The following is a 15,883-nucleotide window of genomic DNA, read 5'->3' as shown; positions in this document are numbered from 1 at the left end:
TTCAACTAATTCGATTTACTGCAGGGCGTGTACATGTATGTATATGTATGTATGTAAATGAGTATGTGTGTATATGCTTGTGTCCACCTGCCGTTTTTATTGCACATCGAAATTCAAATCCGCGAATCCACCCAATCTACCCGTTTACTTGTCTGACACCCACACCTACAAAATCAGTTGTACGGGTATGCAGGTACGTTGATCCAGAGCGCAATATACTAGCGTTCATTGTCAAGTTCGATGTCGATAAAAGAAAACGCAGTTTCTAACAAAGCGTCTGCATTGCATTAAGCATACTTACCTCACATAAAAGAATTACAACACAGTCGGTGTATTACCTTTACCTTCAGTATGCGTATGTACATGTATACAAACTTTTATACGCATTTATATTTTACGTTAGCACTGTTGATTGGAATGAATGAAAGCAACATTCAGTATTATAAGCATAGTGCAGCTGCCCTAGTTGTTTGCTTATCGCAAAATGTTCAAAGAAAGCAACCACCACAACAATTCAAATTAACAATAAAACCTAATCAATTTGACTATATTTTCAAGGTACTCGTAAGAAGCGATATAGTGACACAACTACACAGAACCTAGCCTAAGTTGGCGCTATGGCATTTGAACGGCGCACTGCCCTAACACTTGTATTGTAATAATCTGCCGCTAATATAGTGCAATAATTCTAGGAATCGCGACCGCTGCGACAACGGCCAATACTTAAACAAAATCAACACCGCCAAGCGAGCCATACTAAGCAGCGCTTCGTCCAATTGAATTGCAAATCGGTTGGCACAGTTGTGTGCGATCGCTCGTTTCGGTAAGAGTGATTATTCTCAGCGCTTTTTCTCAAACGGTTCGAAGGCAAAAACAAAACCAAAGTCCAATAAACAAAACACGACACTTTGTTTATTTGCAATTACATAGAAAATTTGCATAAAACGGCTGAAAATAAATTTCTGTTGAAATTTATATTTGAAAATGTTATTGCACGGTTCGAGGAAAGTGACCACCTGTGACACGGAGCCCGAGAGGGTTCATGTCCAAGTACAACATATCTCACAATGGCTAAAGGAGAATCCTAATGTAAATGCCAATAGTGAATATGAGAATTTATTTTTCTTTCTAAGAAGCTGCAAGTATGATACCGAGCGAACAAAGAAAAAAATTAAAAAGTAAGTTGGGAGTGAGAAGTGCATGATGTGGGGAGCAGCAGCAGGGAGTGGTATTGCGTGCAAATTGTTAGACACATTCATGCATGCACGGATTAAAGTCTACATACAACAATAATATAACTAATTAGCATTAAGGAAAAAAGTGAAGCAGTTTGCTTCCATGCATATGTGCATATTTACATGAGTTTCATATGTATGTTTATTTATTTACAAAACAAAAAGAAATCTCGTTCTCTAACTTCGTTACAAATATTAAATAAAAGAAAAATTTTATTTACCTGTAAAAAAAATTGATTAAAATTTATTGAAAATTAAAAAAAAACTCTAAATTCTAAAAACTCTAAACTCTAATTTGAGTAGTACATCTAAAAATATTAAAAAATGACTAAATTGTCACTACATAAAAAATTTTGTTGCTTTCCTGGTTTTTCTAGATGCGAAAAACTTATGTTTATTTAGTTTTTGTTTAATTGTTCTGCTAGCTGGTTAAACTAAAAATGTCAACAAGAGAAGAAGTCGCAAAATTTGTAGGCCTTAAGTTAGAACTACATATCTAGCGTTTCCAGGCACCAACTGAACGCCACAATGCCGCAAAAGTTTAGTTGGTCATAAGTTCACTCCATTATAAAAAGAACTACATTAACACTGGTTTCTTTGAAAGCAAAAAGCAATTAGGACGCCAAACAACATTTCTTAAAATAAATGTAATAAAAGACTTGAATCAAAGCCTACACTAGGGCTAGCACAACGCATTGCAACGATTGTCAATAAATGTTGTCAGCTCAGAACTGTGCATAGATGTCTATGTAAAAACGGGTTATTCAGTATAACACCTCAACCCCCTACAACACCTTCGGAAAAAACGCCCGCCAGCGGCCTAATTCTACATACATATATTGATAAAAACATGGATTTGTCAAGGGTTTTGTTCATTGATGAATAAATGTTTGGAAGTGAGAAAGAAAAACGCTTCAATGGAGCAAATTCTAAGCATGGAGTTGGTATGGTTGCGATTTGGGGAACTGTAGCAGCTGTTGGCGTAGGAAAGTTTTCATTCAAGACAATATGGACCGTTTTCACTACGAAAGTATGCGTCTCCACGCTAAAAAGGTCCCACAAAGCATTGATGTACGTTTAATATTCACCCAACTCTGTTTTATACGGTAGATAGATTCCATAGAAGAACTTGTAAAAAAATGCATGCGACTATGGTAAATTTGGGGATAGGTTCCACAACTTAAAAAAATCGTGTAAGATGAAAAGACTCTAAATATAATATTTTCCCAAAAACAGTGCAAAAGAAATAATAATGAATCCAGATTACATAAATTACATACATTTAAACAACAAAAACAATTCATTTTTATTACAAAAAACAATTAAAATTACAAAATACATAAAACATCTAAAAATTCGAATTGAAATTAGGAAAAAAACTATTTATCGATACTTGTTAACAAGCCTGTTCGTTTATTACGGACTGTACCAAAAATGCCAAATTCTTAACGGCTTCTGCTGGTTTTTTGGTTTTAACAAAGTCTGTTATTAGACATTGTTTTTTGCTTTCTTGAGTGGTTTATACAAAGTGGCACAACAATAATCACCCTGTGGGAAAATTTATAATTTTTGTAAATGGCGTCGTACGTCAGTCATATTTAACACTTATGAAGTAGACAGCTGCAGTATACAAACTCAAAATTGTTGTTTTTTTTCATTAAGTAAAAAAGTATGAAAACACAAAATTGGATGCTTAATTTTTTGCCACTTTGTACAGTACCTGTTATCCAGCTACACGCAAATTTTAATGCACAGTTGGACTTATTGCCCTAACACGAAACAATTTTACTTAGGTATCATGTTTTGTTTAGGAAAACAATTTTTGTTTTGAGATTCGAACGCAAAGAAAGAACGCGAATTTCGTGTTGAAAAATTTATTATTAACCGCGTTATTTCAAAATCATGTAAAAAAAAGACCGTGTAAGAAGAGAGTTGGGTGTATAGATAGTTCAAAACTGTAGGCAAGTTATTGAATTCGATTCGTTTTTGTTTCTGTTTGTTTTTTTTTTTTATAATTGAAGAAATACACATACATATGTCTGTAAGCAAACTGTGCTGTGTAAAGCAAAATGTTGTTGCGTATTGTAAAATACACTAGTGCCCATGACTGTATGTATGCGGGCAAGTAGGACAAGGCAATCAAATTTCAAACTCTTATAAATGCTGCAAAATAATACAAACGAAAGCATTATTTTCATCAAACCAACTAGTAAATATAAAATTTTTTGTTAATGTTCATGAAATAAGAATTCATAATACTTCATACAACGTTCTTATATGAATGTACGTCATTCTTATTTGACACTTGTGACTAGATAACTGCAGTATACAAGCAGACAAACAATGAAGTGCATAAAGGTCAAAATATAGATTTCCATCACTCAAAATCATTTTTGTTTTTTAGTTAAAAAAGTTATTCAAAAGCGAAATTGATGATTATTTTTGCGCCACCTTGTATGAGTAAATAAAAGCTAGTAAAAAAACATAAATTCAATTGATGTTCTTTTTGCTGTAAATATCAAAACATTATGCCATATTATCAAAAAAAAACAAGAATGTCCATTATCGCGAAAAAATTTGTATACATATAAAATATGTTCTCTGGAGCAGTATAGCCATGTTGGATATTCTTGGACTAGATTCTCTAAAAGAATTTGTAAACTTTTTCCATATTTCAAAGCCTTTATTTTTCACCAAGAATAAAATTTAATTTTTTGGATAAGCCTTCAACATTTGCCGCTTCAAACTACTTATATTCTAGCCTCACATACAATTTTTAAAGCAACTTTGAATCATAGAACTGACGCTTTCAGTTTTTTTTATGTATTTTGGCATATATAGTATGTAGCTGTAATTTAAATTAAGAAATATAGTTTTTTAAAAAATACCTGTCCCTTTTTTCTTTAAAGCAATGCTAATATCGAGAAGGTTTGCACTTTTGCCGGATTAAAAATTAAAATCATGTCACTTCTTTTTGGATATGCAAAATTGTGCATTTATCGCCGAAATATGCTTTGCCATATGAGGCTTCCTCTCTTCGCATTGAATTAAAACGCCGATGTATGTTAACCACGTGTTGGTAGAATGAAAAGTTAAAAAGGCATGCATATGCATATGAAAGTTAATTAAAACGGATACATAGTTAGAGGAATAAAACGTTATACAGAATTTTAAAGCGGAAAATTTTTCTAGTGGTCAATCACAGTGGAAATCGAGTTTCAACTAAAACAAAATTTTTGGTTATGGAAATGAAACTATTATTCTCTTCTTCTTCTTAATTGGCGCGATAACCGCTTACGCGATTTTGGCCAAGTTTAACAAAGTTGGGTACACCAAGTGAAGCCAAATCCTTCTCTACCTGATCTTTCCAACGCAGAGGAGACCTTCCTGTTCCTCTGCTACCACCAGCTGGTACCACATCGAATACTTTCAGAGCCGAAGCATTTGTATCCATTCAAACGACATGACCCAACCAGCGTACCCGCTGGATCTTCATTAGCTGCGCTATGTTTATGCTATCGTAAAGCTCATACAGTTCATCGTTTCATCGCCTGCGATATTTGCCATTGCCAACGTGCAAAGGTCCAAAAATCTATTATTACCATTCAGTAATTAAAATCATGTACTCGCCAGAAAGGATTTACTATATTTTATCTATACCTTATTTATGATTTAAAATAATTTTGTATCTATAAAATCTCGAAAAAGGACCCGTACTGCTTTCAAAATCAATGAACATGGAAGGAAATTCTCAACATCGAATGCGAGAAAAAATTATCAAAAATCAACGCGATTTTAGAGCAATTTCAAACTTACACTTCGATTTATTCAATTTAATGGACTATGAAACTGCTTATCCAGAAGTTTTATAAAGATTCTGGTTAAGAACGCCAACGCTTTGTCGTCCTATGACGAATGTTTTCAATTGCTTCACCATCTATCGTCAAATTTGGATAAAATAAATAATTATAATCAATTACTTCAAACGAATCTCTAAGAGGTATATGTGTGTAAAAACACAGAGAACTCTAAATAAGAAGAATTGGTTCTTGCCGTCAACCCTAGCGTGCGAAATAAATAGGACGGTATCATCTTTCCAGTGCTAAGAAGCGTAAACCCATGTCTTTCCGCGGAAGTAAAATTTTAGATATGAAGCTGATAAGAAAAACTCGCGTTGATCTGAAGATTAATCAAGCGCTGAAAGTTTTCGGATAGTGTCAGAGAAACTTTAGTAAGGGAGGGGATCTGAGACCGGTTATGGTATTCTAGATATCATAACTTTAGTCAGACCAATCGACACGTATTTATCTATAACTATAGGTGGTGCAGAACCTTGACTAAAACCACAGTTTCTAGATTAAAAATTCTACTAAAACGTCTTTTGCGTTTTTTGTGCATATTTGTAAAAATCTGACATAGTTCAATGTCCACCACAACTTCACGATTTTTTTACACAACATTAACTTGTCGTATATCTATAAAATGTTTTCTTTAGAGAAGAAACGGTTACAGAGTGTAAAGTTGCTTATTGGTTTTACGTTGAACTACGCCCCAAATCCCCCAGGGAATTAATTATGTGAAAATTCTCAGCCATCCAATTTTGTGTCGCCATCGCTTTGTGTGAAAGAGCAGAGTCTTGCTGAAGATGTATGGGCTGCCACCACGTAATATACACTACCAACCTGGCATTTCATTACTGCCTCTGGAACCTCGATATGAAATTCACTCGCAATCCTTGAGTAAAGAAGTGGCATTACATGTCCTTTGTTGCTGTCAATACCTACAACCATAATAGTGGCTGCAAACTTCGGGTACATGACAACAATAACCTCTAGCCAAAAACCATGACATCTCAGGTGCTTCAGAGTGTTTAAATTTCTTTAGAAGGCGTTCTGATCGGATAACTCTCTGTTGTCATGTTTGCTTCGACATAAACTGTCCTCTGCTCATAACGTAGGATTTATACCGGAAATCTTAATAGGCGACTCGACGGATAAAACCCTCAGAAACATTAAGCTCCCTCGCAAGAGCCTTCATAGCAGATCGGGTTCTGCATAGCCGCTTGATGCTTGCACTTCACGGCGAACCTTATGAAAGAGTGAACGGGCGGACTTGAGACATTAGAGATTTATAAATCGGTGTGATTTGCAAATATTGTATATCCACGATAACTGCACCCAGGATGCACTCTGTATATATTGCAATTCTACTTTAAGGTTCTCGAGAACATTTTTACATTGCTTGTCGAATTATTGTATAATATAAGCTCTTAGACTTTTTAAGGTCCTTTAAAAAAATGTAACCAACAATTATTTCACAATGAGGGATTCTTTTGGGTACAGTGGTGCTTCTAGGTATGCAAGTAAAAATACAATTTTTGCATATTCCGCATTTTTGCATTCACAATCAGCCACATGTACATACATATGTGAATAATCGTGTTGCTCTCGGCCGGCAATAAACCTGCCTGGCTCAACAGAAAGATGGAAGATTTGCTTCGAACGAGACCCTGCAAGTAGACAAACATACATATTTGATCTAAATATTTAATAAAGTCTGCAGCATATATGCGCTGAGTAGAAGAGAGAGTTTAAAAATTTAAAATTCTCTTCGCGATCAAACAATCGGCTTTTTTCATTTTTGGTCTCTTTCCACTTTAGAAGTGGAAAATTTGTCTGCTGAGGTATTGGCAATAACACCGGCACCAACAAATGCTAATTCAAGCAACATATTCAACGAAGCAATGAAAATCCTCTAAGAATAGTTGTAGAGTCTTGCACTTTACCCATTGTTGAACATCGCAAGCGATATAAGCATAAGCCGTGGGAGCGTCAACAAATAGCATTTTAGCAGCACCGCCTACTTTGTCAAAGAATTCCAAACGTATTCAACTTTGTTGTGGTTGTAACAACATAAAACAACTTCATAAACTTTTGGGAAATGCTTCTGTGTCCTTCTACAGGGTTGAGCCCGTGTCTTTCCAATAGCATAGAATTGTCGTTTATGGAATGTATTCGTTGTAATATTCGCTAGCCATAGAGGAAAATGAAGGGAAGGAAGAAGGTGGGAAAAACTAAGTGGTGTGAGTAGTTTGCGATAAAAACTACGCTGGGATATCAAAATCTTTGTTTCTACCTAAATACATACATACATGCCAGAAGAGAGTAGAACAGTTTGCATATCATCAGACTTTTAATTATTTGAATTAACGCGTTCGATATTGAGTGCTGCTGCTGGTACTGAGATCTTGTAGAATAATTTTTTCTGAAATTAAAAATTTTTTGTTTAAATCTTTTTACAGTTTCTACCAGATGCGTGCGGAACGTGTCGAATGGTTTGCTAACAGAGATCCGTTTTTACCAGAAATACAAGCGCTACTTGAGCTGGGCGTATTTTTGCCCGTTGGTGGTGTGGATTCAAAGAATCGTAAGGTGGTGATAATACGAGCTGCCGCACATGATCCGAAACTACATTCCCAGAATAATGTTTTTAAGGTGAAACCGTGCTGTAATAGTAATAAAGAGAATGTAAATTATATTTATTAAAAATTTTAGGTTAGCAAAATGGTTTTAGATTTGCTACTCAAATACGAGCCAGACAATTGTGGGCGTGGCATTGTGGCTATTTTCGACATGGCCGGTGTACAGCTGGGACATGCGCTGCAATTAAATGCAAGAATGATAAAACATTCCGTGGAAAGTTGGCAAGCCTATCCATGTCAACCGAAATTGTTGGAGTTTATCAATGCGCCGACACATGTCAATATCTTCTTGAACACCTTCAGGTAGCTAACTACACAAATATGATACTTGCATATATAGTATATTTATAAAAAACATTTCATAAATATTTATTCGTAAATATTGTTTGTTCTCTAGCTAATCGGAATTTTACAATACTTGAATGCTTTCTTCCTTAATTGTAGATTATTTATGTCACCGAAAATGCGTTCTCGTGTTGTTGTACAAAAACGTTTAACTACAGTGGAGTGTGACGAACTACCAAAAGATATAGGCGGCAAAGGACCCAGCTATAAAGAGCTTGCTGTGAAATGGAAGGAACTTGTAGAGGACAACATTGACTTTTATCATGAAAATGACAACTATAAAAGTAAACTGGTAACATGAGGGCCTTGGCAGCCTATTGGGAGGAACACTTATGAAGTTGCGTCCATTTCTTTTATACTAATTGCATACAAGTAGATTATAAAAATATTTCATAAGTTAGGAATTAGTTGAGGAATAAATGTAAAAAAAAGAAGAGTGGGTGGGTTGAAGTGGGTGTGTTGTAAAGGGTCTTTCAAAAGAATATTTTAAAATAAAACATGTACAAATTTAAATTCTTTCAGGTTTCACAATTTTTGTTCAAAATACAGCTCTTAACAATTATATGTGAAAAATTACATAATTTAAATGTCCACCACGAATATGTCTACAGGTAAAATCTGCTAAACAGTTGATTTTAGAATACCTGCCATTGTTGAGAATGTCGAGAGATCGATGTTGAAGATTATTCAGCTACACTTTACGCTACAGCAGCAGCAGCAGTATTCTCAATAGAACGCCCAGTTTTGCCAGTCATTTTTATATCCTCGACAGAACCAGTTTTTGAAAATTTTCATTCATACGATTATTTCCACAAAAAAATCACGAATTTTGCTATAAGTTGCTGTTAAAGAACTATTCATAATAACAAATATCAAAGATGGCACAAAAAAGGTATTGTCTGGGAATTATTCACTACTGACATGTGGCATCACTTTTGAAAGATCCCTAATATTTCAGCTTAATGTTTTGCGTTTTAGGAATTTATATAATATTACATATTATGTGACCTTTAACATAATTTATGGAATATGATATTCGTTAAGTGCCTGACTCTAGCCGTGCCGCGGAGGTGAGCTCTTTTAAACACACTTCTTTCCCAATTTCCAATCCTTCCGGCATAGCACCTACGTACTTGGACATTCAGCGACAATTTTTCATTTTGACTCAATTGACGATCTGCCTTACTATTGCAAATACAGTATATGTACATATATCACCCATTGTATGGAAATTTCAAAATTATTCAATACACCAATAAATGGATTGTCTTTTTCATACGCAACTCACACCAAAAAAGTCAAATAATTTTCTCCGCGTGTTTAACATTAAAAATCAATATATGTATAGTATAATAATTTCGATTTTTCGGCCATTAATTTTTATAAACTTACAGTTTTTGCTTTCATAAAGTTCGAAAGTGACACAGTAGCTTATATTCTCTAAATTCGTAAAAGAAGATAATATATCTCCACTTTCCCCACCCAAATAATTGACTTATCGCATCGTAAGCCGCAGATTTGTACGTGCGCTATATATGTATGTATATTAACGTAATAATACTTATACATCCGCCCTAAATCGTATTTAGTAAATACTTCACAAAAATAGAAATTGTGAATTATTTTCCCTTGGTTGATTAGACTCATATCAGTATCGTTTATTTTAATTGGTCTCATTTACATATGTGTCTACGTATATGTAAATACTAGTTATACATGTACACACATTAGGGTATAAAAATTTATATAATTTATATTTATATTAATATTAATATGTATAAGAGCATTTGCATGTGTATGTATATACAATTTTATGGGTGTAGTTGTATACATTTTGCGCGTGTTATTATATTTTTTACTTTTTATTTCCTGCATGAGTAAAAACTTTTTTTAATTATACACTCTGGAAAGTTGTATATAAATAGAATTACTTATTTCATGTATTTCTCGGGTTTTATTCAACCTGTTAGAATTTAAGAAAATTTCAGCTCAGTCGAATTGTATTACAGATGGCAGAAAAATATGTGGATTATAGTAAAATATTAAATATATAAATAAAATGTTTTGATTTCTCTGTACGAATCGATGGATAAGTTGGGTAATTAAATCAATCTATTTGATACAGTAGCATCACGTTTATATTTTTTTATTGAGTTTAAGTGCCTTCCTGGAACAAGGTCTGTTTTTTTCGGAATTACCTTAGAGTTACCGACATTTGATGGGTACAACCACTTTTTCTATCGTCGAAACTTATAAAACAAGTTTTTAAATCCCAAAGTGATTCAAATTAATGTGGACTAACAGACAAACTCACAATGGCACAATTACGTTATGGATACTGTAGCAGGTTAAACTCTTACTTATCCAGAATCGACCACGACATACTAAACATATGTCCGGCATGTGAAGGCACCCCGCACGACACTAACCACCTTTTCACATTCCCCGCCAAACCCACTCTTCTAACACCCCTCTCCCTCTGGACCCAACCTGTTGAAACAGCAAGTTTCCTGGGCCTACCATTAGATGAGCTAGACGAAAACGACCGGTGATTACACTACACTGACAGGGCAAAGTTACTGCTACAACAACAACTACAAACTCACAAGAATATAAAGATTGTTCATAATGTTTTAGCTATTTCATTTTAAGTAACACAAAGAACTAGGCGAATTTATGTTAACCAGAACTACTTTTCGTAAGCTTTGGAAGCAAACCAATAAAATTATTTTCATGCTCATTTGTTCTTAGGCTTGACAAAATTATTTCTACAGGGTGAGCCAAATAAGACCTACTAATGTTAAGCACAAATAACTTTTTTATTTTTTGACATATTTATTTTTCTCTTTTTGTAGGTTATAATTGAATTGTTAGAAATTTATTATGGAACCCTACAGTACAACACAACGCGTTAAAATTATCGAGTTTTTCTATTATTGTCAACGATCAATTGTTTTAACGCAGCGTAAATATCGGCATACGTCGGATGAAGCGCATTTATATTTAAATGGTTATGTAAACATTTAAATATAAATGCGGCCGCCGTAGCCGAATGGGTTGGTGCGTGATTACCATTCGGAATTCACAGAGAGGTCGTTGGTTCGAATCTCGGTGAAAGCAAAATTAATAAAAACATTTTTCTAATAGCGGTCGCCCCTCGGCAGGCAATGGCAAACCTCCGAGTGTATTTCTGCCATGAAAAAGCTCCTCATAAAAATATCTGCCGTTCGGAGTCGGCTTGAAACTGTAGGTCCCTCCATTTGTGGAACAACATCAAGACGCACACCACAAATAGGAGGAGGAGCTCGGCCAAACACCTAACAGAAGTGTACGCGCCAATTATTTATTTATTTTTTTTAAACAAACAAAACTGTAGATTGTGGGGCTCTGAAAATCCAAGGGCGACACACCAACATCAGTTGCCCCATCTAAATATACTGTTTGGTGCGGTGTTATGGCCACTAGAGTTATCGGTCCATATTTCTTCGAAAATGAGGATGAAACGCCGGAATCGATTTAGGGAGCTTCTTACAGAACATTGATTGAAAACTTTTTGCCACCCTTGTCTACCTCGTTCGCCAGATTTGACTGCGCCCGACTTCTTTTTATGGGGATATTTAAAAGAGAAAGTGTATCTTAATAAACCAGAGACTATTAGACAGCTGAAGCAAAATATTCGAGACCAAATTCTGAGCCTTCAACCAGAAACATTATGTGGTGTAATGGAAAACGTGTTAAAAAAGAGCCAATCTTTGTATCGAGAAAAATGGTGGACATTTGTCCATAAAATACATTCAATGTATAAAGAGGAATAAAAGCCGTTTGTTTTCATTGAATCTAGAAATACGAATTTAGTCAGTTAACTTTGGGTTACAAATAATTAACGATTTCTCACTCAAGACCGCGGCCATTAATTTCCTAAACCAAATTGGTCGCTAAGTCTGAAAATATACATAATTTTTTTCAGGTCATGTCGTTTTCAAGAGTGCGTTCTTTATTTTCAATAAATAGTCAGAAACAGGAAAGCGTTCCTTTACTTGAAAATGAGAGCAGAAATGAGAGAGTAACTGCGGTTCTCTTCTGTCAGAAGTTACAAGATTTATTCAGATGAATTTTTATTGAGAAAATCTAGAAAAGTGTCAAACTCAACTGACAGCTAAAAAGTGAAAATACTCAAAATTTGAAAGTCAACTGAAAAGGTAGCTGGCAAGGCAACGCAGTTGTGAACATTATATCCCCTACAGGTGGTTACATCAAGTGATTCTGATAACGATGGCATTTATGAAATCAATATGGAGCACTCTGATAGCGAAGGTGATGGTTTATTAGAGCCACTATTTCCAGGGAGAATAAGAAGAGCAACATTATTAAGAAGTACTTAGACGAAGTAGTGCCTAATTATACGGAGGTAAAATCCAAAATGCACTTTTGCATATCGAAGGAATTACACCAAAATTCGAAGGAAAGCGAGATCCTTAAAAGTCTACTCGTCGATAAGCTCTTAAAAGAGAAGATAAACATGACTTTTTTATGGTTTGCCGGTCATGAGACATGTTTATCGCATTGTTAATACTCGTAGAGCAACATTGTTCATAAGCAGTGCGAGTTATTATTAACTTTTAATGCAAAATATGATTTATTACCCTACCGCAGTTAATATATCGAAATAAGGGCCTTTTTACACTTCGATCCTTCTTCAATTTTCATTCAAGTTAGAAGTTTTCAAGACATTTGCAAAGTTATAAAAAATACAGTTTTTTTTTTGCAAAAATATGAAAATTTTTGTTTTTATTGTAAGGTATATTATATAAGTATATGAAAACTATTTTCAATTTTTTTTTTTGCTCATTGCTCACACCTAACATACATACCTAGAAAAAATGTAAAAAATAAATGAAAAAACTCAAATAAATATACAGTTAGTAACAGAAGTAAGTATACACCGGACACGTTTTCAATTTTCCCCCAATAGATTCCTTCAAACAACCTAACTTACAGCGTGTTTTATTTACATTAATGAAATACAAAAATTATAATTAATCTAATTAATGATAAAATTTTAAAGAGGAACAAAATTATAGCGTTTTATATTAAACTTTATAAAAATTCATGTCTCAAAAGTAAGTATACAGTTCATCATATTATTAATTTGTGAAATCAAAAACATAACTAAAATCAAATCCTAGTATTTGGTAGGATAACCATTAGACTTTACTCGTACAATCGCTTTAAGTCGTGATGACATTGATTTCACCAAGCTTTCAGTGACAGCTGGTGATATTTTATTCTATTCCTCTTGAAGGACGTTTTTCAGTTGTTCCTTATTTCTAATCGGATGTTTACGTATTTGCCGCTTTAAATGTTCCCATAAATGTTCGATTGTGTTGATATCCGGGGACTGTGACGGTGTTGTCAGTTGTTTTCGCACATTGTATAACAGCCACTCTCGTACAATATTGGATGTGTGCTGGGGTCATTATCCTGCTGGAAGACAAACGTTCCTCCAAGGCCTAATTTCGTAGAGCTTTCTTTTAAATAATTTTTCAAAATATTTAAATCATATTGTTTGGATCCAATTCCTCGTTAACTTTTCTCCAAACTTTTTCACGGCCATCAGATCCACAGATACTGAACTTACACTCATCCGAAAATATGACTTGGTTCCAAAACGTTTGGTCATATTTTTCATGATCTTTTGCGAATGAAATCCGTTTACTCCAATTTTGGTGTTTGTCCTGATTTTCCGTACGACTAAGCTTTTTTTCTCTGGAACTTAAGAGCGGCGGACGCCCACAACGCTCTTTATTAGTGGTGCTTCCCGTACTTTTATATTTATTCACAATCGTTTGAACTGTAGCAAAACTCCTATCTATCGAACGACCGATTTCTCGCAATGATTTATGTTCCTTATGATATTTTATAATAATTTTTCTTAAACCATCAGAAAGCTCTTTTCCTCGCGGTGCCATTACTAAAAATGTCGCAAGAATTCCCTAAATTTTTATACTCACTTTAATTATTTCCTTTTTATAGTTTTAACTTTTTTAATCAATGCGTAAAAATAAATGTTATGCTAACTGACCAATCGTTTGCTGTATACTAACTTTTGTGACATACATTTCGCTTGCATCAAAGACAATGCAAAGCGTGGATAACGGTACCTAAAATTTACAGCTAAATTAAGGCGCATATGAAAGCTTATCCCAGTACACAATTACCATGTGTAAAATATTTTGATTGCATATTAAGAAAAGCGTTAGCGTCAAACAATTCCATAAATCAGGTATATGTACCTGTACTGTATACTTATTTATGTTACTAACTGTATGTAAGTTATTCCCATGAGAATAGAAATACTCATTTTCGCATAGGCCATACTACTTTATAAATATATCGTATATATTGATTTTCAGTGGTCCAAAGGGGTCTAATGCTTAGATAGGTAGTAGGTGAAATTCATTAATTTATTTAAAATTTTGAGTTATCGTAAAAAATATATAAGCAATATCAAGGTGAATCTATTAAAGGTGATGCTGGTAAATAAGCTGAGTGGTTTTTTTTTTCTTTCGCCGTGTCCATGTGGCTATTAGCTCAGAATGAAACAAGGCGAATTCATTATTTGTTTTCTAGTTTCTCAATACTTTGTTTTAACAATCAAACGTACAGAACAGTGTTGTTGGTCTAGAGCCACCACCTTTTAATGAATGCACCTTGAGCAATATATATGAAGAGCAATTTTAGTTACAAATCCAAAATGTTGTTTTGTCACGACTTTTAATCAATGGAAATACAAAAGAAATTTGTATATTGAACTGACCTTTGACCAACATAAAAGTGAAGTAGCAATAAACAAAAATTTTTTTATAGTACATGTATAAATAAAGTCATTCGGTTGTTTTATTCGTTTTGCGCCTCTTAGCACTGCTATAATAGCGAAATTCGGTATTTAATTTTCTAACTAAAATGTATGTGCATTCGTGTTCGAATATTTTTTTATATATTCCGTACAGTTGACGTGCTGGCCCACCTCAATTTATTTCTTTAATTAATTTTCAGAAATTAAAACCCTTTTCCCACGCACGCACACACACACATGATGATTTTTGAACCAAAATTTTTATCTCGCTGGCGAAATAGATGGTTGGTTAAAGTGGTGATTCTTCCGGAATCCAACTAGCGCTTCCGCACGATTTTGTTGCCACATCCGGCGAAATGGAACCTATTCGAAAAATAATTCAAGTCATTAGACTTAGAATAAAATCTAAAATTGCTTTGTTGGCTATAATTTTTGCAACTTAAAACAGCGCACTGAATTTTCAATTTTTTCATATAAATTCACTAATACAAAATAAAGCTTAAAACTAGTCGTAGATGGACCAAGCTGATGTTGTTACCTTGTGTTTTTTTTTTTACCCTTGTATTTTTGTAAAAAATTTCCATATCATAAACGCATAAAAGAGCTATAGCAGCTCTTTGTTGCCAACTTTTAGCCAAATAAAAAAATTATCCATCATATAGTTTTATATAGGCTTCCACAGCATTCTCATGCATTCATAAATATTCACCTTGTTACTCTCCAATATTCGTATTGGCACGAGAAACACGACTTTAACACGAATCCCACCTGCGATACTTTTATGGCTTACGCGCCAGATTAGATCAGTTTGAGGATTGCTATTTAGCTAACCCACGTATCCACATACATATGTGTATATATAATATGTACATATACGTACACATACATATATTTTATGAAATTGCTAAAATTTGTTTTATTGAACCTATGAAAGGTACCAAAATTAACCGATATGAAAAAATACCG

At 34.1% G+C, this 15,883-nt stretch overlaps 1 protein-coding gene across 1 annotated transcript; it reads left to right on the top strand.

Moving 5' to 3' along the window:
- Nucleotides 1-458: 458 nt before the first annotated feature.
- On the top strand, nt 459-10,353 carry LOC129253158 (retinol-binding protein pinta). Its single transcript, XM_054891427.1, has 5 exons — nt 459-558; nt 693-1,178; nt 7,537-7,729; nt 7,790-8,019; nt 8,161-10,353. The coding sequence occupies exons 2-5, from the start codon at nt 985-987 to the stop codon at nt 8,360-8,362; spliced, it is 819 nt and encodes a 272-aa protein (XP_054747402.1). The 5' UTR covers nt 459-558; nt 693-984; the 3' UTR covers nt 8,363-10,353.
- The last annotated feature ends 5,530 nt before the right edge of the window (nt 10,354-15,883 follow it).

This window comes from Anastrepha obliqua, chromosome 1 (genome assembly GCF_027943255.1).
Source record: "Anastrepha obliqua isolate idAnaObli1 chromosome 1, idAnaObli1_1.0, whole genome shotgun sequence".
Taxonomy (NCBI): Eukaryota; Metazoa; Arthropoda; class Insecta; order Diptera; family Tephritidae; genus Anastrepha; species Anastrepha obliqua.
The sequence above is the reverse complement of the archived record's forward strand: the minus strand, read 5'-3'. Positions and strand labels throughout refer to the sequence as shown.

What these genes read in the sequence shown, in the direction of transcription:
- LOC129253158 (XM_054891427.1), top strand. Translation starts at nt 985, where the DNA reads ATGTTATTGCACGGTTCGAGGAAAGTGACCACCTGTGACACGGAGCCC. An exon ending in ACAAAGAAAAAAATTAAAAA is followed by an intron (nt 1,179 to 7,536) that starts GTAAGTTGGGAG and finishes ATCTTTTTACAG; the next exon opens with TTTCTACCAGATGCGTGCGG. An exon ending in CCCAGAATAATGTTTTTAAG is followed by an intron (nt 7,730 to 7,789) that starts GTGAAACCGTGC and finishes TAAAAATTTTAG; the next exon opens with GTTAGCAAAATGGTTTTAGA.